Source organism: Galeopterus variegatus, unplaced genomic scaffold, assembly GCF_000696425.1.
Source record: "Galeopterus variegatus unplaced genomic scaffold, G_variegatus-3.0.2 Scaffold3424, whole genome shotgun sequence".
In the NCBI taxonomy this organism is placed as follows: Eukaryota; Metazoa; Chordata; class Mammalia; order Dermoptera; family Cynocephalidae; genus Galeopterus; species Galeopterus variegatus.
The window spans coordinates 188,149-214,853 of record NW_007729535.1 but is presented as its reverse complement, the minus strand read 5'-3'; the positions used below and the strand labels follow the sequence as shown (position 1 = coordinate 214,853).

Genomic DNA, 26,705 nt, shown 5'->3' with positions numbered 1-26,705 from the left:
GTGAGATTTCCACAAAGTTAAATAAATTCATCTCTTTTTTTTTTTTTTTATTTTGTCAATATACACTGTATATGATTATTATGGCCCGTCACCGACACCTTCCTCCCTCCTCCCTCTCTCCCCTCCCCCCCAGGAATGTCCTTTCCGTTTGCTTGTTGTAACAACTTCAAAAAAAGTATAGTAGTTATATCTTCTTCCCCACCCCCCGAGTTTTTTTGTGTGTGTGTGTGTGCGGGTGTGTGTGTGTGTGTGTGTGTGTGTGTGTGTGTGTGTGTGTGGGTGAGTTTGTTTGTTTGTTTTTCTTTTTTTTTTTTTTTTTTTTTAGCTCCCACCAATAAGTGAGAACATGTGGTATTTCTTTTTCTCTGCCTGACTCGTTTCACTCAGTATTATTCTTTCAAGGTCCATCCATGTTGTTGCAAATGGTAGTATTTCATTCGTTTTTATAGCTGAGTAGTATTCCATTGTGTAGATATACCACATTTTCTGTATCCACTCATCCGATGATGGACATTTGGGTTGATTCCAGCTCTTGGCTATTGTGAAGAGTGCTGCAATGAACATTGGGAAACAAGTATACCTTCGACTTGATGATTTCCATTCCTTTGGATATATTCCCAGCAGTGGGATAGCTGGGTCGTATGGTAGATCTATCTTCAGCTGTTTGAGGAACCTCCAAACCATTTTCCATAGGGGTTGCACCATTTTGCATTCCCACCAACAATGTATGAGAGTTCCCCTCTCTCCGCATCTCTTAAGAGTCACTTTTTGTTGTTGTTAGGATATTAAGATGTTTATATTTGGCAAATGTGAGAAATTATTGACTTGGCGTAGATCTGTTAGTGTGTATGTGTGGGTTAATTTTTATTGTGATTTTACTTATGATATGCTTAACTAAGAACCACTAGTCAAAGCCCTTTGGACCCTTTGATGCTGAACAGACAAAGTGCTGACAAGAATTTTCCCCTTAAATGCTGCTCTGGTTATTCTGTGATTACTCATGGCCCTTGTTCAAGCAACTCTTCCCATTCTTGCGTGTCGTTTTCTTATCTTGGCTTTCTCACTGTTTTCCAAGCTCTCAGGGAAGTGCCATAGCTCCAGAATGCTAGAGTACAGGTAAGTGGCTGCAGTGCCATGGGGGCAGGGCTGCTCGCCCTGTGCTGCAGTGCTGGAATTTCAGGTGGCGAGCTCATCTCTTTGAGGTCTTGAATGAGTGTGGAGGGCCTGCTGTGTGCTCACCTCTGTGCTGGGCAGACATTCCAGAGCAGGCAGGGTTGGGGAATGACACAAAAAGTGTTAGACCCAGGAGCTGTGGGCCTCCACGAGAATGCAGGAGAGGAGCTATGCACGTGGAAGCCCAACTGCAGCTGATGTCACCTGCCAGAAGCTGCCTGATGTCCAAGAAGAGTCTGCACTTCTGATTCAGATCCCAGCTCTGTCATTTGCTGGGTGACTTAGAACAAGTTACTTAACCTCTCTGAGCCTGGGTTTCCCCATCTCAAAAATAAGGTTAATAATATCTATTGCAAAGGGCTATCATAAGGATTAAGTGAGGTGACATTAAATGAGGACATATAGTAGGTGGCAAGTAAGCAGAGCAATTGCTGGACTGCTGGTGTGTTAAGTGCTGCAGTGTCTCCTGACGGGACTGGGCAAGGAGGCAGTGAAACGGCTTGGGGCAGCCCTGGGGTTTTGAGGTGGATGCCTTCGGACAGTCATTTCCTATCTGGGCCTCAGTTTGGAGCTGGCTCAGCTTTGGCTCAGAAGGAGGGTTTCTGTTGCTAAAGTCAGTGGTGTTCCCCCTCAGCATCCTCTGTGCTTCCAGAGGCTCAGCTCAGTACTGTCGTTTTCTGAGCCCTTCTGCAGAAACACTCAGGATTTCTATTCCCTCCTTGCCAGGCAGCATCAGTCTTGCCCACTCTGTGAGGAGACCTGCTGTTGGGACAAAAGGGCTGCCTGGCTTACATCCTCCCTCCAGTGGCCTTCCCTAGAAGAGCCATGGGGACTCAGTGTCCAGAGGAAGAGCTACATGTCTGAAAGGGGGGGATCCTCTGGGAAGAGTGGGCACAAGACCGAACATTTCTCAAGAAAGGCCTCTTGGTGACTTCAGATATGTGCCTCCTACAACCCAGCCCTTTGAAGGGCTGGCCCAGTTATCAGCCCCATTTTACAGATGAGGAAGTGGAGGCCCAGAAAAGTTAAGCCTCTTGCCCGATGCCACCTAGCTGCTCAGTGGTGGAGCTTGGATTTCAGCTGAGGCCTGGCTGAGTTACCATTGCACTCTGCTGTGTCTCCCGACAAAACTGCCTGGGTCTTGGGGCAATTGTGGTGTGGTGAAGACTGTCGTGGCAAGGCTGGTGGGCTTCTGAAATGTTGCCTTTTGGGATGGACTTCTGGGTGGGCATTGTGATCTGGAGTGCATTGATTTCTGGAAGACAGGAAGAGCCCAGACCTTATGGCTGAGGTCTTTCAAAATGGCCACAGTGCACGACAGACATTCTGACGATGGGTGAACACTTTCCTAAATAGAGGAAAATGGGCAGGTGGGATTCATGTGCTAAACTGCCCTCACATTCCTCCTTTGCTGGTTGGGAATCTTCTCCTGGGCTGATTCTTTTCAAGGACTTTGATGCCTGCCCAGGTGAGCACGTTCAGGGCAGAGCATCTTCCCAGAGCTGGGCCACGATGGGTTATCGAAGCAATGGGAGACTCAGAGGAAGTGCAGATGCAAGCTGGCTGCTGATTGGTCTTCAGGCAGCCTAGTGTTGTCAGGGCTGAATGGTGGGGATACATGCACACTGGGCATCTTAGGTGAGCTCTAGTTATAGCCAGTATATTGCACTGGCTGTGGCTCTGGGGTGTGAGGGGGCTGCTGAGTGGAGTAGCCTTGGCTCTGTGGCATGGGTAGTTGGTGAGTTTTGAGCCCAGTGTTGTCGTGGGTTTGGGGGGAGAGGAGCGGTGAGGACAGGTAGGAGGCAGGGAGAGGGCATAGACACATGGGCAGGTGGTTGGCCCTGTGGGTAGGCTGGCATTAACTCACCCCACTGAGGGCTGGCCTGTGGCTCACTTGGGAGAGCGTGGTGCTGACAACACCAAGTCAAGGGTTAAGATCCCCTTACCGGTCATCTTTAAAAAAAAAAACAAAAAACTCACCCCACTGATGTGCCCTGGCCCTGGAGATGCAGTGGCCGAAGGATCAGGGCAGGGATCTGGCAGGCCCAGATGTGCAGGAGCACAGAGGAGCTCCTGATTAGGAGTGGGGCATTGCAAGGTGAGGGTGGGATTGGGATGCCTGGAGCAGGGAGAGGAAGGGTGGGTGAGGGCATCCACAGTAGAGGACCACATGATCTGGGCACAAGATGCAAAGGCAGGAGAGGAGCTGTGGAAGGAGGCAGGCCGGATAGGGGTGCCTTGCCAGGGGGCTTGAATTTTCTCCTAAAAGTGACAGAGAGCCCTGGAGGATTGGCAAAGCTGGGAGTGATGTGGTAACATTTCAGATGCCCATTGGTGAGGTAGTAGTTTAAAACTCTGAGCCCCAAGTGTGGCCGCATTTATGGGTTCCTGAGGCTTTGAGGCTAGCCCAGAGTGTAGGCCATCACTGAGCACGACATTTCCCCAGGAAACAAGTCCACAGAGGAATTGCAGGCTACAAGACCAGAACTGGGGCATCTTCTGGGCTTGCTCTGGGCATCCGGCCCTTCTGAACATGTGCACGGCACCTCCTAGGTCAGGAGAAGCCTTTGTCTGTCATCTGTGCATAGACCAGGGGCTGAATTTTCTGAATTTGGGGGCTAAAGGGTCTTAGGCAGAAACACCAAGTCCCTCACATTCCTGGAGTCCTATCTGAAGCAGCCTAGGGGTGCCTGTCTTGTGGATTCTGACTCCTTACAGCCATCTGGCTGGGACATCCATACAGAAATCTTTGTTTTCCCGGGGGATCTAGGCCAGGGCTGGGTTGGAACATCCCTCCCCCTCCTCTCAGTTCTGGGCCACAGCTACTGGGGTCTTGGGAAGGCATTAGTGAAGCCTGGGACATCCCCATGTTGGGGGGTGGGGAACAGGAGTTGAGCCGACTGGGAGGGGAGGTGACTTCAGGGCCAGCTCGGACTTCAGTGTCTCTGGACTCACCAAGATGCCTGCTGGAAGGTGAGAGCTGCATGAAGTGACGGGACAGACCAGCCTCCCTGAGGGCCTTTGAGAGCAGGCTGAAGGCACTCACTGGCTCACCTGTCTGTCCCCACCAGGCCCCTTCCAGCTGGGCCCGCCAGGTGCTCTGATTCCGCTCCTCACTCATGGCCTCTGCTGGGAAAGGTGGGTGTGTGGACCCAGGTGTGGGAACACTGCCATGCTGCTATTTCTCACTGACACTTGGAATTCTTGGAATTTGCTTGCTGCTGGTTTCCATTTTGCATCTTTTAGAGGGGCTATTCCTCTCTTGGGTATTTCCTCAAGCACTGAATAGACTGAGAGACTATCTTCTTTCTGTCTTTCATTAGCCGGAAGTGGATTTCCCCATCCCACCAGGCAGAAGCAGGAGTCTGCAGTCTGTGCAAAGCCAGCCCCAGGAGCCCGTCAGCATGCCTCAGACGCTGACCAGCACGCTGGAGCACATTGTGGGCCAGTTGGATGTCCTTACCCAGGTAGGCCATGATGTTAGTTTACCCAGGTGTCTACACTTGGTCTGGTATTGGGACCATTTGAAGTTGGCTGGCAGGTGTTGGATTTTTTAAAACCGTAATTGATTTTTCAATCCAAATTAAAGAAACAGCAGTGCCCGCCCCAAGATCCTGGCTCTCGGAACCATCCAAGCCCTGGCCAGGACACTAGACTTAAAAATCACTAATGCTGGCTCCTGCCATAGTGTGTCCACCCAGAGCTGGATCACAACAGTATTTGAAAGAAACACTGTTTGTCCACTCATACCACTCTGCTGGGTGGGCACTCCAGGGACATGCCAAGGAAATGTGAGCAATGGCTCAAGGCTCCCGAGAGCCCAGGCTCTGGGTTCAAGCCTGGTGTCTTTTTTTTTTTTTTTTTTTTTTTTTTCCTGGTGTCATTCTTTATGCTCCAAGCAACCCCAGAGGAATCCCTGCAGTTCTCCAAGCCCTGGCGTGTTTATCTGCAATGTGCAGGTGATCGTGGGCTCTCTCTTCCACATTCGTGGTGAGGATTAAGGGAGATGAATCTGTGGGAAGTGTTTGGCCCATGCCTGGCTCTAGGTAGCTGCTCAATAAATGTTAGTTGTGGCCTTGACTACCTTCATCAATGAGGTAGATGTGGGCCCTGCCCTCTGGAGCTTGTGTTGGCAACTCATATGTAACACAGACTCATAGTGCAGCAGTTTCAATAAGAGCAAAATGTCCTGATGAGAGGTGGTGGCCAGCAATGGAGTGTGGCCAGTGGGGGCATCTCACCTAAGGGAGGGAGAGTGGTCCTGGCAGAGGGAGCAGTCTGTCTGTAGGTCTGGAGGGGCCATGGGCACATCCAGGGAATGAGCGAAGCCCAGGTGGCTGGCATGTGGCATGTGAGGGTGGGGCAAGGTAGGATTTCAAGGTCCTCTGACTCCTTGTCTCCTTGGCCCTTGATGCCAGGCTGGGATTCTGCTGATCCCCCTCTCCCATGCCAGCACATGGGCAGAGCAATGCTACTAGAGAGACGCATGTGGCCCACGAGGAAAAGAGGAAGGTGTTAAAGCTGTTAAAGGGGAGAGAGGAGACCAACAACAAGGAAGAGCTGTCCCCAGTTCAGCCCACATGAGGGACAGAAAGGACTCTTGTTGTATCTAACCAAAATGGGGCTGAAATGGTGTGGCATCCTTTCCCTACCTCTCATTCTTGGTCTGAGGATTGCTCCACGTTGTGTCACATTGTACATGGCATGTCACAGTAGCACACTGAAGGAAGCACACTTGAGGAGAAAGGCCAGGTGTCATGACTGGGGGTTATGGGGCTACAGACATGTCTGAAAGCTGCAGGTGCTAAGAGAGATCTGAGCAACTTGCAAAGACTTTGAAAAATACCCCACTTCAAACCTGTCAGAAACTGCCTAATGTTCTTCACGGCCTCATCAAGTGAGAGATCAGGGGAGGTGGAATCAATTAGAACTTTAGAGGATAAAATCGGATATTAAGTCTGAGAAGATGGTTAAAAATAGCTTCATGGATCCAGAGGAGTACAACACTAAAAATATTTCCTGTCACTGTTTTAGGGGTGCTCATGGAAGGTTTGTTATGTGTTAGTAGTTAGGAGTATTAAAGTAATTTTGCAAGAAACTTGTGTCACAGAGAATAAGTGAAGGCTGTCCTGTGGTCTGGAGCTTGGTGTCTGTATGTCCCTCTGGCACCCTTATCCTACCTCACACCGTTTAGCCCCTTTGCAAATCCAAACGGCAGTCCACCCCCGAGCAGATGTCAGGCACGTCAGCCAGTCACCTGCTTTGTAAAACTGACAATATGTGTGTTTCTGGATGCCACGAAGTGAAGGGTGTTCTTGAGGGACTTGATGTCTCCTGAGGAAACTTGGATTCCACGATGAAGCCCTAGTGAGGCCTTAAAGGTCAAGCCACTTTCAGAACCATACAGGGTGCATTTGTGTTAATCCAGCTATATTATCCTCAGGCATGGCCGTCACCTTCAGGCCCACCTTCCTCTCCTGGAGTTGGAGCTCTAGCTGAGGTGTTCCAGCCATAGCCACAAGCTGTCTTCACCAGGGCGTTGGAGGTTTCCCGCTCTCTTCTCTTTGGATCAGCCCAGTAGAGGGCAGGCCCTTCTCTGGGGTGTGGGTAATAGTTCTATTGGGATATAACTCACATACCATACAATTAACCAATTTTTTTTCTTTGTGGCTGGCCAGTAGGGGAATCCGAACCCTTGACCTTGGTGTTACGAGGCCATGTAGCAGGCCCCTCTCTGGATGGTCTAGACTGACATAGCCTTCTCCTGAGGCCTAGAACCAGGTGGCCACTGCCATCCTTCTTCCCAAGTGGCTTGCTCAGCTGGGCTCCCTACTTGGTCTGTGGGTATTGGCCTTGGGTGCCACCCCCTCAGCGAATACTCCTCACTGTGCCCCCCCATCCCGAAGTGCCTCTGTGCTCTCCAGGGGGAGGGTGTCCCACCACCCCAACACTGACTCCTACTTCAACGCATCGTCTCAATCATGCTATTCTCTATCCCACTGCTGCCCCCCTGCCCCTTCCCTCCCACATGAGGGCTACTTCAAAGTGGCCTCCCACAGGAAAATGTGCCTTCTGGATCCTTCAGGCCTTCATCCTGCAGAACATCCTTCCAGGGGAGAACGACGGGAACTGCAGTGGGCAGCAGCTAGGGGTGTTTACTGAGTGAGTCACAGAGTCTCCAGCCCCCGGGTGACATAAACAGGGCGCCCCATTACAGAGGCTCACAGTCCTCAAAGCCTGCCTTCCTGTTCAACAGGCTGGGTGTGGCCCAATGTGGCAAGGCCACCTCTGTGGATGTTTGTGGCCTATTTGGCCCTAGTCTGAGGGCCAGGGACCCAATCTCAGTCCTCTCTAGGGTGACCCTTCAGTGGCACCTCTGTACAGAGCAAAGGCCTTGAGGCCAGGAAGTTGAGCGAGCCCATAGGGAGGAGTGGCTCAGAGCTGTCTGGCTCACCACAGCCTAGTTCAGTGACTTTGGGCAAGTCACTTAACCTCTGAGCCTCATTTTCCGAATCTGGAACACATAGCTGATAACAGTACCCACTTCACAGGCATCTTGGGAGGATTAAATGTGTCAGCCTGTGTGAAGCTCATTGAACAGTGCCCAGCAATGCCATGCTCTGCTGATGTGTTAGGTGCTGCTCCTGCTGCTACCGCTGTCATTATCCAAGGCCGGACAGGGGCATCTTCATGACACACACCAGAAATAGCTCCCCAGTTCCTCATTGCCTCATGAAGCTAGACCCTTCCCTGCCCAGGACAGCCATTTCTCAGCCCCCAAAGAAGAGGTGGCAGGTTCCCTCCATGCACATGCATTCACTGAGCCCATTCGGCGGGGGGGCCTGTGTGAGATCCATCCCACTCTCAGGAAGTCTCCAGGTCTGAATCTGCTGATGTCAGAGCCAGGCCAAGAAGCCTCTCAGATCAATAGGAAACCAAATTGCCCTTGGGGCTTGTATAGCATCAGAAACCTAGTCCTATAAAATTGAGGTTGTACTGTTTTATTTTTTTAGGAATACCTTTTTAGTAAAATGTATATATTATTTTTCAAAAGCGTGTTTATATGGGGAAAACAGACTTTAGGATGACCTTACAAGGTATGTGGCCCTTTGTCCTGCCTCCTGCTGTTGGTGCTGTCCCGAGCAGGTGCGGTCTTTAGGTTGCCCTGGCCTGTCAGGTCTCCCCCGCATTGTTGTTTTAGATGGAGAGTCCTCAGCGTGTGAGGATCACATCTTCACCCTAATTACCATCTTCCTGATGTTTATCTGAGGCCTGCAACTTTCCAAGGGCTTCCCTTTGCAGTCCTCACTTTATCCTTCCATCTGGTGCCAGCAGCAAGAGTCATGCCAGGTGCAGATAGGACATTAATAATCGCTGTTGTGTCTGGACTAGCCCTAGGGTCTACCCAGCCTGGGGTGTCTCCAGAAGCCAGGTGATCCTGATTTTAGCCACTATAGGTCAGAGCTTCCCCAGCTTTCCTTGATAAACAGTTATGATGGAATTGGGGATGGCTTTGTCAAGAGGTTTCTCTGCAAACCAGACTTGACCTTCCTGAAAGTTAAGCCCAGAAGATCTTGCTAGGGCTCTGTGATCACAGAGCTCAGCAGGCTGAGCCCCTCAGGTCACCAGCCAGAGCACACATACCCTTGCCCTGGCCTGCCTTTTTGGAGAGACTCCCCTCCTTACCCACTGTGAGGTTGCTGTTTGGGATTTCACTGGTTCCTCTGCTGAGCTCCTTGGGGCCCTCATCCCAGCCAATGCCATGCTCTGAGCAGCCAGGGCTTGTTCACCAGCTGTGGGGAGCAGTGGTTCTCCCTTGGGTTTAGCAGCTGCTCTACTCACCCAGTGAGCCACCTGCACATCAGCCTGGGTGCACGTGCCCTCCCAGAGTTGAGGGCCAACTCCACCATTCATCACCTGGGTGACCTTAGGCAGGCAACATCACCTTCAGAGCCTCAGTTTACTCTTGTAAAATGGAGACAATCAAGGCTGTGCAGGTCTTCCAAGCACTGTTATGAAGCTCATGGTTACTGGGGTGTGCTAGACTGGTGCTGGCTCTTGTGCTCGCTTCGGCAGCACATATTCTAGACTGGTGCTGGCTCTTTTGTGACGCACGGCATTAGGTCAGTGTTCTCTGAGGGGCAGTGTGGGGAAGCACCAGGGTGGCCTGGTGGCATGGGAGTGGCAGGAGTGGACATTCCACAGGCCTCTGTAACTGCTGGACTCGAGTCCCAGGAATGCTTTTGAGCTGCCAGTGAAGCTCTAATGTCTGCTAGGCAGGAGGATGAGAGGGAGAGAAAGAAGAGATCTTTCCCCAGGCTCCAGGAAGGAGAAGGGCACAGGAGGTGATGGAGGCACTTGGGTGTACATGGGGGCTGCTGAAAATCAGATGTGGGCTATGAGGCCTTTTAGACAGAACCTTGAACCCAGATGCGGGCATTAGGGGCCAAAATTGAAGCTCTTCAAGGATGTATACTTCTTGTGACAGCTATTCTTTGAATCAAATTATTGTAATGGTCATTGGGGAAAATGTATTTCCTAACAATGAAATTTAAGTTTTTCTTTGGGGGACTTCTTGTTCCTCAAAAGCCATATGCGAATTCTCCTAGGGCTGAGGTCAGGTGTGTTGTGCTTTGTATTGCGTGTGTTCCTCGCTCAGAGACCACACATCTGTCCCTTGAGGTGCAGGGACTCTGCTGTGAGCCTGTGCTGAGTGCCATCCCTTACCTCCCCATTCCGGGAAGAACACATACCTATCCTAGGGCTGCCCCGGGTTCATTCAGCTGCGGGGCCTGCCCTGAGTCTTCTCATCTGAGAAAGTTGGCTCAACCTCAGAGGCCCATGGGGATCCAGAGAAAACCTAGACCGGGAGTCAGAAGCCTCAGCTGCTCTGACCTGCCTTTGGCTCTTTCTGGCTTTCTCTAGGGGGGAGATTTTAGGTACTGCCTATCTGTCTGTCTGTCCCATGCAAAGGTCAGCATGTCAGATGGGGCCAGGACTTCCCATGGAGCCTTGCTGCATCCTCCCCTGGACCAGGTTGCTCCATTATGGCTGCCCCTGGAGGACTCCAGGCTGGACCCTGTGGCTCCCCCACCTGCCTGCTTGGTGATGGGCACTCAGTGGATGTCCAGGCAGAGGCCCTGGCTTGTGTGCTCTTTCCCCTCTTGCTCCTGTGGGGGTGCCGCCTAGTGATCTAGGGATCCTTTCCACAGAAGCTGGAAAACTACTCAGTGAGCGGGAAGAGGCTGTCTCTGCAAATAGCGCTCCTGCATGAGCTCCCCTCCGCCCTGGCCCCCCTTGGCTTCCTTCATGGACTTTCAGAGCAGAAGGGCTGCTGCGCAGTGCTTGGCTGCCCTCATGAGTAACCGAGGCTCAGCTGGTGTCTGGAAGTTGTGGAGGCCCCTGGTCTTCTTTAGGGAAGTGGAACATGATGGGGTGGAGGGCGGAGATGTGGGCAGTGACCCAGGAACTGTGGAGGCTGCTGTGAGGGGTCTGGCCTAGGCCCAATGAGCGGCTTGGTGGTTTTGCCTCGGAAGCCCACAGCAAAGTTATTTTTGACTCCAGTTTCATGTCTTGCTGCTTTTTAAAAATACCGAGCCATGAAATTCCTGCTCCAACAGTTTTTTTATGGCACCCAGTGCTTCAGGCTGGCCACAGCAATGCTGTGATGTCACGTTCAGGTTCTTATGACTCATGGAGGCTGCTGGGCTCCAGGACTTGAAAATGCATGCAGTGGGGAGCAGGCCCACCCGGCCCTGCTGGTGGGGGTCTCTTTGGTGTTTGACTTTAAATGTCCAGGTCATGGAGCTCTGCTGACCTAACTCAACAAGGCCAATGATTTTTGCCCATTTATTTTGGGGAGTTAGAAAGAATGTCCCATTTGCTTCAAGACACTGTATCTGCCCTCTGCCCTCCTCCCACCCCCCATGTTCCCAGCAGTTCCCTACTTGGCAGGCTGCTCTGGTGAGGCATCGAGTTCCATGCTGGTGGGCAACGTGGGAATGCTGAGCCCTCATATGGGTCGGGCTGCCTGACTCCCAGGGGCTCCTGGTGTCCTTCTTTCCCGGGCAGGCCAGCTGTTGCATGTGGAAACAGACTCCAGATTTGAAAGTAGTTATGTCATTTTCCCTCGGTGTCAGTCTTCCCAGATACATCCAGACCAAATTTGTTGGGAAGGTATAGAGTAAAAGTCACCCCTGTGATGATCTGTTTACAGAGCATGTGCAGCCCTCCAGACACTGCTCCCGCTCACCGGCAGGGCCATAGGGTGGCTTATTTTGTTTCTACAAAAGTGGGCGCTCTCTCCACATCAGCACATCTAGTCACCTCCCATACTTGGTACAGAGTAGATTTAGCCATCCTCCTCTATATGGACTGCCTATATAGACTCTATATTCAAGGGCTGCCTTTTAACCAAAATCAAGTTCAAGATAGCCTGAGCTCTCACTACTTGGAGTTTGGAGATACGAGATTTGTTTTCCTTCTGCTAAGGGGCTACTTTCTGGGGAACCAAGGACTCAAGATATTGTCTGTTGTGTGCTGGGAACATACTTGATGCCTGACTCCAGGCAGCTCAGAGATACTGGGGAACATCTGTCTGAGCCCTCGGCCCCTCCCCAGCCCTGTTGCTCTTCTTGGCATTTTACCCACAGGCTCCTCTGGCTTTGCAAATGCAAGGGACAGGAGAGACTATGTCTTCCCCAAGTACCAAGTCAGGGCCAGTGCCTGGCCTCACTTCATGATATGCAGCCTGCTAGCAGCACTTGAAAACAGGGCAAGCTCATGTTTGTTATTGCATGGGGAGCCGGATGGCTGCTCCCATGGGGATCTGGCAGAAAACTCTTGTTTTCCATCTTCTATCCCATCTGGGGTTGTGGCAATAAAACACCCCCTCCCCAAAGAAGCTGCAGATTGAAGGCCCCTGCCTGCCAGATGGGCTGGGCAATGGCTGTGGTTACCTCTGGGGCCTGGAAATATTCACGGTCGGGTAGTGTGAGATTTCTTCTGAGGCTCTGAGCAGGCCTAGAAATGAGGGGGAGGGTTGGGAGCTGGAAGGCAGGGGAGTGGAGAACAGAGGCTGGGAGGGGGAGCGAGGCCCACACAGGGACATGTCATTCAGGCTGACTTTGGGCTCACTCTGAGAGGAGGGAAGAAGGGGACTCCAGGTGATTTGCTCTTGTTCCTCTGGGGACCCAAGGGCCCTCCAAGGAAGGCTCAAGCACAGGACATAAGAAAGGAGCCTATGAGTGTTATGACAGGCAGCCCCAAATGGGCCTGCATGGCTGTGCACTTAAGCAAGCCACAGCTGATTCTGTGGTTATTTGGCACTGTCCTGGATCTGAATGAAGTGCCTCTACAGCACTCTGTAGAGGGTCTGGATCCAGGCCCGTACTGTGGGTATAGACCCTCATCATACCCATAGTTCACAGCCGGGGGGAGATGAGAATGCAGAAAGAAGCTGTGAACTTAGCAGGGCATGACACTTGAGGAGCAATTCTGTGCCCCACATTCTAATCTGGGCCCAGCTGGTGGCTCCATAAAACTGGCTGGCGTGAGAGGTCAGGTTTCCCCACCTTGGATCAGTGGATGCTTGGCAGAGCAGGAGAAGGCCTGTGCCCTTCATCCTCCCTGAGGTGGTCTTGTTGGGTGGGAGCTACAGCCTGACTTGCCAGACTATACTGAAATTTTCCAGGCCTCCCACAAGCTACCAAGAAGTCTCTGGCTTGAGGTGATCATGTTTTATCGGGTCTTGGTAAGTTAACTACCTTAAATGGGTTGTTGGAAAAGTCAGCCTCTGAAGTAATGGAATACAGAAGGTGGCTGAGGCCAAGGTCCCTGTCTCATGCTTAGCCCTGTGTGGACTCACCTGGAGTCAGAGTACAGCAGAGCCTATGGCCAAGCATGACTGGCATCCTACACCTTGGCCCTGTCAGACACCTGGCTTCCTTAGTGGCCTGAACATGGCTGACAAAGAGATGTGCTTGAACCCAGGCCAGTGTCTGTGGGGCTGTGGCTCAGGTCCTCCCTTCTGGTGTGAATAGTGTCCTGTGGATCCCAGAAGCATCTGGTTCTGTGAATGGTGGTGAGTGGACCCACTTTTTATAGTTTCTTCTTTTGGGGGAAGCAGTGATTTGGAAGGGCTATTTGTTTAAAAGGAGTTGCTATAAAGCCACGAGGAAGGTAAGTTAGCCAAGATTCCTTAATCCAGGGGCTAATCCACCAAAAGAAAATAGCATTTCATGTACTTCCAGAAGAGAGCTAATCCTCAGTAGAGATGGGAGCGGGAGGATGTGAAAAAGTCAGAGAAATCCTATATCCCTGAGAGAATGTGAAACAGAGGTACAGACCCTTGGGCTTAAGGGGCCAAAAGCCCATTTTGTGTCATTTGCAGTAGACCGTGGGGTGAAGAGGAGTGATGAAAAGACAGTTGCATGGGGCCGGCCCGGTGGTGCACTGCTACAGTGCGCCGCTTGGGAGTGCGGCGGCGCTCCCGCCGAGGGTTCGGATCCCACATACAGACCAGTTCCCGCTCACTGGCTGAGTGAGGGGCAGGCGCAGCACCGAGGGTTGCGATCCCGTTGCCGGTCCCGGTCCGGTACGGGCGCGACACTGAGGGTTGCGGTCCGTTGCTGGACACGAAAAAAGACAAAAAGGAAAAAAAAAAAAAGAAAAGACAGTTGCTGAGCCCAGAGACATTGGAGGAATTTCTATAGAAATTTGTTTTTCTTTGGGTTGGCTGTGTGTGATCCGGGCATGTAGCTCATCAGACATCAGCATGAGGGGGAATCTCCATTCCTCCCTCTCTGAAATTCAGGCCTCGGAGCTTTTAGTCATCATCACACTGGGCCTGAGGTGGGAAGAGTAGGAACTGGGCTTCTTCCTCAACTCCTGCCTCCACTGTGTCCACCCCCACTTCCTTCCGAAGCCAGGAGACTTTCTCCCACCCAAGGCCAGCTGGTGGGGGCTGTCCCCTCCTGCTTGCCCACCCTTCCCTCCCTCCCCAATTATCCCTTCAAGCTAGCCAGGTCCAAGGCCCAAGCTGGGGTGAGTGTTCCTCACCAGCCAGGCGGGCTCATTCCCAGAGTTATGCTGCCTTTTGGCCTTGGGGGCCTGGGCTGACAGGCTCAGGACCTGTGTCCTCTGTATTCGCACAGGGCTCGGGGCCAGGTGTTTGTTCATACAGTACTCAGTGGGCATCTACTGCGTGCCAGGTGCTGTCTGAGAGCAGGGCGACAGCAGTGAGCAAGAATGGACAAAAATCCCTGTCCGTATGATGCTGACATTCAAACTGACGTCAGCAGGCTGCTCAAGGGCCAGCGTGTGCACCCTCTGACTCAAAAGCCCCCTTGCTGCTGACCATTAGGTACTGGGCAGTGGCTGGGGAAAGAAGGCAGAGCCTTGGGTGGTGGGAAGGGCTGGCCTCAGACCAGCAGTGCCTGTCCCCAGGGAACTGACCTGTCCCCTCTGGCCCCCTGTCACTCCTGACATGTGACAATGGACTGGCCGGGACGCCATCAGCAAGGCAGGGCCCTACATTTGTGCCATGTGTACGCATGAGCATAAGCACATGTGTGCGTGCGTGCACACACACACTCACACACAAACACACAGAGGCATACACCAAGAGACAAAGCTGGAGCTGGCAGGAGTGAAGGCAGAGCTGGGGCAGGCAGCAGGCCCAGCAACCCTGCTTTGTTTTTGATAGCTCACAAGACCCTACAGCAAAGAGATTCCCCTTTTATTACATCTGTTTTAGATCTTTAGAATCTGAGTGAAGTCAAAACCATGCTACAGGGTAGATTAATTCCACATTTTCATCTTTGCAATGAAACCAAAGGAAAGTTAATTCCATGCAGCACAATCGAGACCAGGGATGTTGAGCCAATGGCCAACTCCAGGACATTTCCTCCGGCTGGCACAACTGCTCTCAGTGGTGTGGCTGGGTGACTGTGCCCATTCCCTGAGACCCAGGGCAGCTGGGACTCCCTGCTCCCGAGTAAGCTGGCTCCTATGTTGCAGGGTGGGGGCTGAAGAACCCCAGCCCCTCCAGGGATACCTCCTGGGGGAGCCCAAATCAACAACCCTGGAAATGATTAAAAAGAAACTTTCTGTCACAGAACTTTAAGAAGCAGCCAAACCACCACGTGCCCCAATGGCTCAGACACTCCCTGACCTGGCCACAAGCTGCCCACTTTGGGGCCTCATTGAGCCCCAACTGTGCCTAACTCCCCCAACCTCTCAATGCTTAGCCAGGGCAAAAACTGGAGGAGTCATGTTGTCGACAGTGCATCCCTGTGTCCAGACTGACACAGAGCAAGTGCTACATAAATATTAGCCATTAATATTATAGTATTACAGTGGCTCTATGAGAGAAGCATTTTACAGGCAAGGAAACTGCAGCCCTGAGTCAAATAACTTGCCCAAGGCCACTCAGCAAGTTAGTGGTCAAGCCTAGATTCAAACCCAGGCCATACAGATCTGGAACCTGTGCTCTTACCACACAGGACAGAGGTTCCCCACTGGGAATCCCTCTGATGGCATTTTCCAAGGGTCCACACCTGTGCTACAGCCACAACATGCCGGGAGGGGAGGCCGGCAGGCACCCAAGTGCTGGGGCAGGAGTGAGGAGGCTTCTTGGGAGAGAAGAGCTGGAATGGGCTTTGGGAAGGTAAGTTTGGGTACGGAGAGGAGCAGTGATGGGCAACACAGGACCTGAGTGCCACATGGATGCCATGCCAAGGAGTGTGGCCTTTATTCCTGAGCTCTTGGATAGGAAAGGAACGCAGCAGGATCAGTGAGGAAGGGGGGGAGTGAAGGGTTGGCCCAGGAGTAGGGCAAGGGAATCACCAGGAAGCTGAGGCGTAAGGGCGGGGTTGAGAGGAGCCCAGCAGGGGCAGGGGTGGTCTTCCTGGATCTGGTGAGGACAGTCATTGGCAGAGCCCTGACATGACGGTCCCTGCTGATGGGACCTGGGACAGCCTGGTCCTGCTGTCCTCACATTCCCACTGCCCTCTCTCAGGCTTTGCCCAGCTGCTGTCTCTCCCTTCTCTCAGCCTGAGTGTTTCCCCATCTTGCCCCATCAGGTACCAATGCCCCGGTCCCCTGGCCTTCCTGCTAGACTGCCAGCCCGAAGCAGTTGTACCTCCCCACACTGCTGTGCCCACAGCCCAGGCAGAGTGCTTGGTGGGGCGTGTGGCTGGACATTAGCTTTCTGCCTCCATCTGTCAGTCTGGCCCAGCTGCCCTGTCTACCTCCATGCTACCTATATTCCAGCTCATGGAGGAGGCCCAAGAGGGAACCTCCACCATAGAAACCAATACCACTTACTTAAGAGTGCCCCACCTAGGGCTCTGCTTGGAGCAGGATGTGGACATGGGGAGTGTGCTGGCCAGGGTGATGGGACTGCAGGGAAAAGGCCTGCCCCAGAGCTAGATTGGAGCAGGCGTGCTGGGGAAGTGTCAAGCAAAGCCTGCACATGTGGAAGTGTTTTTTAAGGTTCCAGCCAAATACCTGAGAAATGCAGATAGAGGGGCTGGCTGGTCACCTTCGTCCTTCTTTCCTCCCCCTAAAATGTCATTCACTGTCTGGTGGTGGATCAGTTTTGCCAAAAGCCAGCCCAGACAGATTGGCGCTGTGGCCGCATCAGAGCCTGGAAGTCCCCAAGAGCCAGGGTCTCTTGTTTGCTGTGTGTGGTAGGTGCCTGACAAATGTGTGGGAGTGATGTTGTTAGATGCCCCGAGGAAGGTCGTGAGGGCCCCCAGGTGTCCTGTAGCCCCTTGGGGTTTTGGAGATGTTCCAGCTCCAGCTTCCCTGCTACATTTGCACATGGTTTATGAGGGAGGCCTTAGCCAAGGTGGTGGCAACAGTGGCTCTGGGAGAAGGAGCAGCTCCTGGAAGGGACCTGGCTCTGAGGGTGTGCCCTTGTCTGTGTACTCAAATGCCAGTCACTTCCTTCCATTTTACCGCTTGTGGGACCAGGCGGCTGTGGTCAGTTCCCAGGCCAAGCCTCCCAGAGTTCATTTTGGAACCAGCGGTGTGCAAACTGGCTGCAGGCATGTGGGAGCACCGTCCTTCCTGGCAGTGCCTGCTCAGACTTGCAAGTCTGGTGAGACCATGACAGGGAGTGGAGGCTTCCTTGGTCCCTTGCCTTTCTGCCTGATGGCCCTGGGGCCTCTTCTCCACTTTGCTTACGGCCACCATATCCTTCTTCCCTGCTCTACCACTCCAGGCCAACCACACTGGCCTCCTGACAGTTCCAAGAGTGTGCCTCAGGGCCTTTGCACCTGCTGTACCTTCTACTTGGGAAGCACTTCTGTGGGCCCAGTCCATCGTGTTTCCTTACGGAGGCTTTCTTGTCACAGCTGGCTCTTCCCTCCCAGGTCTGCCTCCTGGCATCAGCCCCAGAGCAGGTGAGCCATGTTAGGACTGCATCTGACCTGTGAGCCAGACCCACACCCTGCTCCTGTTCTGCTTGTCTTCTCCTCAAACACACAGTGAAAAGGGGATGAAAAAGAGGCCTGACAAGGGAGCAGACATGAGAACTGGGAGAAAAGAGCTGAGGATAAAAGGCAGAACAAGCCACCTCAAGAGGAAACCAGGCCAGGGAGCAAAAGAGGCCAGTGGGGCTGAAAGAAGGGGAGATCAGACTGAGGCAGTGGGGAGGCTGGAAGGGAGGTGGCCAACAGGAGAAATGAGGGACAAGGGAAGGGCCTGCACAGTCCGGGGAGAGTGCCAGGCACAACTGGAGGGGAGAAAGCCCCTGGGCCCAAAAGACTTACATCCTTCCTCTTGGAACGAGGGCAACCAGCGAGCTCTACCTGCCCCTTTACTGTTTCACCACTTCTGAGAGTGGGATTCATTGTCTCAGGGAACACTGGACTCGTCTCCTCTGTGCGATGCCCAGAGAAGAACTCTTCCCTGCACCTATGCAGAGCCTACAGGAGTTATGCAGAGGCCCTGCAAACCCACTCTGGCCTCTCATGGTGCCCCAGGTGCCTGAGTCCCCATCACACATGCCAGACGAGCTAAGGTTGTCCCCTCCGCCACCTCACAGGCCAATGGAGATACATAAATCCAGGCTCTGTCCCATGCAGGACACCTGAATTGGCCAGTTTGGACCATCGATGGGCACAGGGAATGATGTGGGAGCTGGGCTCCAACTGTTGGGCCCTGGAGCCCCACAGGGCCCATAGCAGGCCTTCAGCAGACACCTAATAACTTGATGCCTGTAGAGAAAGAGGTGTCTGAGGTAGTGAGATGTGGATGGGGTGTCTGTTGAGATGGCCCCAACGCTATGTTCCTCTTCCACGTGGAGTCGGGGGTCAGGTGCCAGACATATCTCCAAAGACTGGCATTTCGGTGCAGTTTTTTTGAGCCTCACTACAATTTTTAAGGGACTAAAAATAAAAGCCTATCACTTTAAAATCAGTTCTTTTTCTACCATGCTCAGAAGGCCCATGGAGTATTACATAAAACGTCTTACACGTCTTGAACTGAGAGAGAAGACACTTGCCCTGTTAATGTTGCTCCACTAGGAGACAGATCAGTCTTCTCTCCCCTGAACAGGACAATTAGGATTCAAATAGAATGCCACTGTTCAGCCTCTCCTGGAAGGATTTTCCTTGGAGAGCTCAGGGGATGAGTCACGCTGGGAACCCTACTTCTTGGCCTGAGCTCCTGGACCCACTGTCTGGCTACTGAGAGCCAGGCCAAGCTGGCCTCTCGCCACGCTCTTGGATTTAGTCCCCAGCACCTCGGCACCCTCTTCCCTGTTGGGTTACCTGGGTTGGGCAGTCCCTCCCTCATCTCCCACCAAAGAGCTAGGCTGCTTTCCAGGCTTTCAGCAGCATCACTAACATCATCGTGAGCCTTGGAGGGGCCCTGGGCTCACTTGCACTGGATTCTACTCTCCAGTGTTCACGGACCTTGTAGATTCACTGCCCTACCCTCCCCCTTCCCTCCTCTATCCCTTCCTCATCTGCCCACACTAGTGAGGATCTCAGTAGGGAGAGAAAATCTCAGAATTACAAAACAACTGTGCTGCCAGCTGTGCGGGCCAGCCCTTATCTTGTCCTGTGTTCTCTGCCTCAGGGAACATCTCTCTGCAGTCCCGCATCTGACTCACCCCCAGGTGATATTCGTTCATTCCTCGTGGATCTCTGATTTTGTCCAATTTCTTCCCTAGCTCCCCTCCCCCAGTCCAAGCCACCATCATCCCACTTGTTCTCACTTGCCCCCACCCCACCTTCCCACAGCCACACATAGCCGCTCCCCAGACCATCTCCATGTAGCAGCCAAAAGGGCCTCATCCCCCCCTCAGCCTAGAACCCCTCAGTACCCTCCTGCTGCTCTGCAGGTGAAGATAAAGCTGCCTAGCGTGGCCTGCAGGGCCTGGTCCCATCTCCTGCCTCCTCCCAGTCCGTGCTCCTTACTCAGCGCACAGGCCTGCTTGGGTTCTTCCCTTCTGCTCATTACCTTCCCTTCCTCCTCGGGGCCTTCGTCCACACTGTTTCTTTGGCCCCGATGCTCTTCCTGCCCCCTTGCCTGATGAACTCCTCTTCAACCTTTACTCATTCCTCACTTCCCCTGGCCTCTGACCAGGCCTAAGCCCTCCATTTTCCACAGCACGGCCCACTGCTTTGTGGATTACTTAGCACTTGCGCCTCCTTGAACCAGTGCACACCCTGCGGGCCCAGCCGAGTCTGCCTGCGCCACTACCACCCTGGGCCAGGCCAGCACAAGGAGGTGCTCAGAGAGGATCTGAGTGAGTAAAAAGAGTCTAGGGCAAGGATTGGCAAACTTTTTCATAAACAGTTAATATTCTAGGCTTTGTGGGCTCTGTCAGAACCACTCAAGCCTGCTGTTGTTCTCTGAGAGCAGCCATAGACAGTATGTAAACAACCAGCATGGCAATAAAACCTCGTTTATAAAAATGGGCAGCAGGTTATAGTTTGCTAGCCCTTGGTCTAGAGAAACAGCAGAATACATTTGATGGCAAACAGAGGTGGTTCGGAGGCCACAGTTTTCCATGAGAAAGGTTGTGGCTTCCTGGAAATTGCTGTTAACAGAGCAGTAGGTGGTTTCAGAAATGAGCCCTCAAGTGACCTTCTGACAGATGTGACTGAAGACAAAACTTCTGGAGAGCTGATAACCTTGCCCCACAAGGCTCCTTCACCCTGGGAGGCAGATAGTGTTGGGTGAGGGGTGATGGTGCCCAGGTGTGGAGTCCTCATTCTGGCCTCCTGTTGCTCTGATCTAGGGAGGGAAATGCCTTGTATAAAGTCAAGCCCAGCCTTTGAGGGATGGGGTGCCAGCAGTGACTCGGGGGAATTCCACAGTGTGTTTTCAGGCTGATCATTTAATGCTGAAGTAACAAAGTGCCCCAATGAAAGAAAACATCCAAAATGAAGGTTATAGGATATTAGGTATTTGTTCCTCATCACCTGTCTGTTCAGAGGTTCTTGTTGGTAGGTCCATTTTGCCCCTATAATATTACCTTTTTGTGGCTCAGATGAGTTATTCTTATGACTTTTGTGATAATTCCAAACCTAAATGTTTAGCCAGGTAAGAGACTCTGCATTAGCTTGGGAACTGCCTCTGAGAGTGCTCAGGCCAAGTCGCCTAAATCAGGACAGAAGGTAGCCATAGCTAAGTGAGGAAGGGATCCACAAGTTTCTCCTCCAGGTTCTGGAAGTTGGGAGATGGGGAACAAGCCAGTCTCCCAGGGCCATGTGACCAACTGCCCTCAGGCACAGCCTGGAGCACATGGAGAGAAAGTGAGTGAGGCCAGGCCTCTCCTCAGGTATGCTTGATGGGGACAGAGCCAAGGTGCACGTTTCCCAATGCTTTAGCATGCGCTCTGAAGCCAGGTTACCAGGGCTCACAGCCCAGGTTTGTCATTTATTAGCTGTGTGATTTTAGGCAAGTTTTTTTTTTTTGTCTTTTGTCTTTTTTTCCGTGTCTGGCAACGGATCGCAACCCTCAGTGTTGCCCCCGTACCGGACCGGGGACCGGCAACGGGATTGCAAGCCTCGGCGTTGCTCCCACGCCTCGCTCAGCCAGTGAGCGGGAGCCGGTCTGTATGTGGGATCCGAACCCTCGGACGGGAGCACCGCCGCGCTTCCCAAGCGGCGCACTATCCATTGCGCCACCGGGCCGGCCCCTTAGGCAAGTTTTTTAATATCTCTGGCTCAGTTTCTTTATCTGAAAAAATGGAACCGATGAAAGCTCCTACCCTGAAGGACTGTTGCAGAGTGCTTGGCACATTGTGAGCCCTCCATGAGCGTCAGCTACCAAGAGAAGCCCTTGGAGGAGAGTGTCAGGAATCATCAGGGTGACCCCCTCGCCCCTCCAGAGCCTAGTCCTGCGACCTCCCTCTGGTCTCTCTTGAGTCTGGACTCTACACCCCAATTACCAAGAGGACTTAGGAATCAGCTGCCAGGGCAGCAGAAGGGGCCTCCCTGTGGAGGAGTTCGGACCCCAGAATGGAGGATTCTGGGCCATCTTTACTGGCCACTTTGCCCAGCCAGACCCACCCAGCAGCCAGAGCCCTGGGTTTCCAACCCTTTCTTCAGCTTCTCTTTACCCTGCCTAAAAGTCAGAGGTCATGGATACCCTTGTCAGGCAGGACAGTTTCCCTTGTTGGCACCAGCCTCCTCACCCGGCCTCTTCCTCCTTGGGGGCTTTCTGAGTGGCTGGGACCAGACCTCTGGCCCCTCCTCCTCTGGACAGAGAAAAGTGAGAGGCAGTGTGGGTCAAGGGGCTGATTGGAAAGTTTGCTCTTGATTAAAAGAAAGTCGAGGCTGCTGGGCTATGGAGTATGGACTCAGAAAGACTGCAGAAGTGTTTGTCTTTATTCTTTTTCGTTTTCTTTTTTTAAAGATGACCGGTAAGGGGATCTTAACCCTTGACTTGGTGTTGTCAGCACCACGCTCAGCCAGTGAGCGAGCCAGCCATCCCTATATAGGATCTGAACCCACAGCCTTGGTGTTATCAGCACCGCACTCTCCCTAGTGAGCCACAGGCCAGCCCTAGAAGTGTTTGTCTTTACAGTGCTCCTCCTCGCGCTTCAGGGCAAGTGTGACCTTTACTCCAGGCCTGGTGAGGACAGGCACTATGTGGCAGGAGGAGAATTCCCAGGGCCAAACCCAGGACATGAGGCAAAGTGAGCAGCAAGAAACCTGCTTGGCTAGGCCCTGCCGAGGGTTGGGTCAGAGGGGTGGCCTGGGCTCCCCTGCAAGTGGATCTGGCTCCAGGCAGTGTAAGGGAATGGCCTCTGGCCTCTGGACAGTGAGGCAGCATGTATTTACTGAGAGCTCTGCTGTGCTTCTGACATTGGTGTGGGGATGTGCTCACCCTTGTTGCTCTGAACCCACAAGGAAAGGTCACACACGCTGTGAACAAGGCCACACAATGTGGCCCTGAACTAGTTCTTGCCAGGAATGTCCCCTACATACCCACATGCTGCTTCAAAACACAGGTGCACTGCAGTGGCCTGACCTGGCTGCCCCGGGCCTGTGGTGTGGGAGGACTCCCTGCAGGTGGCCAACCAGCCCTCCCGCCCATTTGCACCCCCAGCCCTGAGTATGTTTAACCTTTGCTACTTGGATGCCACTGATGGGGGCCTTTCCACCATGGGGGAAACCCTTTCCCTTATAGGGGGAAGGCATGTCAGCAAAATTTGAAAAGAGGATTTCCAGGTTTTACTTTATCATGAGGGATAGCCATTTTCCATGAAAATGAGGCTCTATGCTTTACTGGAGTAGGACTGAAAAAAAAACATGTGAAGCAGAGAAAGCTAGACAGCATGCTAACGTACAGAAATCCAAAAAGCATCCTCTTCCCGGCTCAAAAGGGGGTTGGATGTGATCAAAAGTGGCTGGGAAGTGCCTGGTGGACCTCTACCTGATTGTGGCCACCACCCAGCACCTTGGCAGAGTAGGCTTGAGGGAAGAAGGGATAGGAGAATCACAGACAAAACATGGAGATGATAGGACTCTTCAGAAGGTTGGCTGGGATGGGGGGAGCTGGAGAATGGTGGGGAGGTGAGGTGCAGGTTTGAAGGGTGGTGAACTCTTTTTTTTTTTTTTTTTTCAAAAATGACCGGTAAAGAGATCTTAACCCTTGACTTGGTGTTGTCAGCACCACGCTTTCCCAGTGAGCTAACCAGCCATCCCTATATGGGATCCAAACCCATGGCCTTGGTGTTATCAGCACCACACTCTCCTGAGTGAGCCACGGGTTGGCCCCAGCTGGTGAACTCTTAAATCCTTTTTGTCTGTAATGTGCTAGGAAGTGCCCCCTTAAGCCTCCAAAAGGAAGGGCCCCCAACTGGGCCAGCACCCTCCATTCAGGGGCTGGTTGTGAAACAGTTGATGCTTTTCTGTTCAAAGGAATTTAATATCGACAAATTTAATGGCCACATTCCTACTGAGCTGAAGTATGGGCCCCATGGAACTAAGTGGAGGCCCCCAGTGTTTCCGCTGGCCCAGCACCTCACCCACATGTTTTCTGAGCCCACCTTCTCCACATTTGGAAATTGGGTTCCTATGAAAAGTTTTTAAAAAAACAGAAGAGGAAAAGCAGCAGGCTCAGCTCCCCCACTGTGGCCTTGAGTCGGGGCCATCGGAAAAAGTCTGGATGAAGAATGATTTTGGCTCTGTGTAAGTTTCGCAGCAGCCAGTGGAAACTTCCAGGAATGCTGCCTGGGCCAGCCGGGGGCTGTTTCCGCTGCCACTTTTACAAGATGCAGACCCCCTCCCCAGCTGGCTGGCCAGCACTGGGGAATGTGATGGTCTCTTCCAGCTCAGCCCTGTCTCTCAGGGTGCAGTCCATGTTCCATGGGCAGCAGTTTTTCCAGGCCCTGTTTTGTGACCTGTGGTTCAGAGCCCTCACAGCCCCGGCCATCTCATTTAGAAGGGGCCAGCCACCAGGCGTCATGGCATCTGACATCCGTGTGGGATGCTGTGGGAATTTATAGCAGCCTTAGAGGGGAAACTCCCTCCCAAAATATTTCAATGTTTTATTAAACGTATGAAAGGAAAGTTTCCTTTCTACTGGACCAAGGCCCCAGAGCCTTCAAGGAGCCACAGGGAAGATGAAACCTCTTGGGAAAATCCATGGGGGAAATTCATCTGACCCTTCCTATTCCTGTAGGAATCAAGCCTGCCACGTTAACCATGGACCTATTCTGTGGCTGGTGTGGGCCTGGTGTGCAATAGACACTTAGCCAACCCTTGATGAGGGACATGAGATGACGAGTAGAACTGTCATGGCCAGTGTGGGGCCACCTAAGCATGTGATGGGAGGGGTGATCCCATTGTGGACCTGTACCCTACAGACAGCACGGGCTTCCTGACACCACCGCCCCTCTGCTGACACTGTCCAAAGCCAGAGGAGTTGAGCAGCTTTTCACAGCCTGGCTGGGAACCGTGTCTGCAAGATGCCCTGGCCCATGAAACACATGTAGCCCTAGTGGCTCAGGGCATTTCGCAGGCTGGGTGGCCAAGTCATCATGCTGGGTGTGTAAGAGAGGCCGGGGGAGCAAGGGCTCAGCCTCAGGAAGGCAATGTGATGAGAAGCATGGTCATAGTGGCCAACATGGGTCAAGCTGAACAGGTGCCAGGCACCATGCTGAGCTACCCATGCCACGAGCTTGGCATTGTCCTTCCCACTCACAGAGGAAGAAATAGGCTAAGAGACATGGAGTTGTTATTTGTGTCTGATTGCCCTGGGCCTAACCCCCAGATGGCACATCCTACAGTGGTCCACACTGGGTTTGGACAGGCAGAGACCCTCCTGGGTTCAGGGGACTTGCCTCCCAGCCTTTGTTCCCTGTCAATCTGGGAAGCCTCTCCAGGTGTAGAGGGGAAAGGCCTGAGTCGTGAGCAGCACCCAAGTGGAGTACCTTCATTTGTGAGTACAGTTTTCTCACCTCTGGAATGGAGATGGTTGATGGTCTCTGATTGTTTGTGGACAGAGCCTGGCCCAAACAAGGAAGCTGGTTCTGCTCCAGAACTCCAGTCTAAATGCCAGACCACTGGGGTGGATTCCTGACCCCTTGGTTGTCTTGGGGATTGACCAAGGGCTGTGGGACCTGAGGTCTGCTTTCCCTCACTGTGTCTTCCCCCTGTCCACAAACATCAGAGGTGAACCATCCAGAGCCAGGAGGAGTGGAAATGAAGGCAAGAGCTGTTCCAACAGCCACCAGAGACAAGGGGCCAGGCAGAACCCCTGGGCAGGAAAAGCTGGCACCTGGCATTTGGGCAATGGGCTGAGGCAGCTGAGTGGGGACTGGCTGTGGGAATGCCTTGGACAGCCCAGTGGCCCCTCCATCCTCTGAGCCTGACCATCATTTATTTTGCAGACAGTCTCCATCCTGGAGCAGCGGTTGACACTGACAGAAGACAAGCTGAAGCAGTGTCTGGAGATCCAGAAGCTAATCACGCAGAGAACGCCACCATGATCAGGGGAATAAGAATCAGGAGCTCGGTCAATTTGGGGGTGGCAGGCCGGGGGTTTGTATTGTGGTATTTGGGTAAATAAATAAAGGGATTCAACTCTGGGAATCAGATCTGTGCCCGAAAAGAGTATGCTTAAGATCTGACTGCCAGGACCACATTTATTTATTTATTTTAAAATTTTTAAAAAATTGGGCCGAGCCCGTGGCACACTCGGGAGAGTGTGGCACTGGGAGCGTAGCAGCGCTCCCACCGCGGGTTTGGACCCTATATAGGGATGACCGGTGCGCTCACAGCGCTCACTGGCTGAGCGCGGTGTGGCCGGTCTCAGAAAGGACCAAAAAAAAAAAAAAGAGTTTAAAATTATATATTTTTAATTGTAACATAGTCGATTGTACATACCTGTGGGGTATGGAGTTGAATATCAATAACTGCAATATGTGATGCTCGTATCAGGATAAGTAGTATATGCAACATTACTCAATGTCATGTTTAGTTTAATGTGAAGGAGCCCCTTGAAAATGTTTGCTGCCTGGAGCCCTAAGATTGCAGCTCCCTCTCTGGAGGAGGTGGTCCCAAGATGCCTTGCTTTTCACTAACCTTTCAGCCATGTGACTGGCTTCTCTCACCCCTGCCATGGCTTAGAAATTGACCGCTCATTGGTTGGATGAGCCAGGCATTTTCCCCCAAATATGACAGAAGGTTCAAAGGACCCCATCTGAGTCAGGTTAGTCCAGGAACAACCCCTCTGGAGTTGGTAGTGGCTTTGTAGTGGCCTTAATTTCTGTTCTACACATGTACACATGTTCATTGGAGCCTGGTGGCTTCTTTCTCCCTGCATGTGTGAAGGCAGAGGAATCTGAAAATTAAAACTGACTATTGACTTCTTGCAGGAATGGCTTGTTCTGGGTGAGACCTAGTCAGTCTTCCCATCCCCAGGGCCCCTGCCAGGATTGCCTGAGGCCCAGATGCCCTTGTTTGCAGCCGTTCAGAATGTTGGGGGAGCAAGGGCAGCCAGAGCCCCTGCATCCCACCCTCCTCCCTCTGGCTGGCCCCCATTGGCTTCTTCTGTTG

At 52.6% G+C, this 26,705-nt stretch overlaps 1 protein-coding gene across 1 annotated transcript in view; it reads left to right on the top strand.

Annotated features, from left to right (window-relative positions):
* The window catches only part of LOC103600718 (POC1 centriolar protein homolog A-like), a gene marked incomplete at its 5' end in the record, with an annotated part of 44,157 nt that extends 18,413 nt beyond the window's left edge, over positions 1-25,744 (top strand). Inside the window, 2 exons of the mRNA XM_008585044.1 lie at positions 4,497-4,640; positions 25,538-25,744. Coding sequence (XP_008583266.1) covers positions 4,497-4,640; positions 25,538-25,636 — 243 coding nt within the window. The remainder of the gene's footprint in view (positions 1-4,496; positions 4,641-25,537) is intronic.
* Between the last annotated feature and the right edge of the window lie 961 nt (positions 25,745-26,705).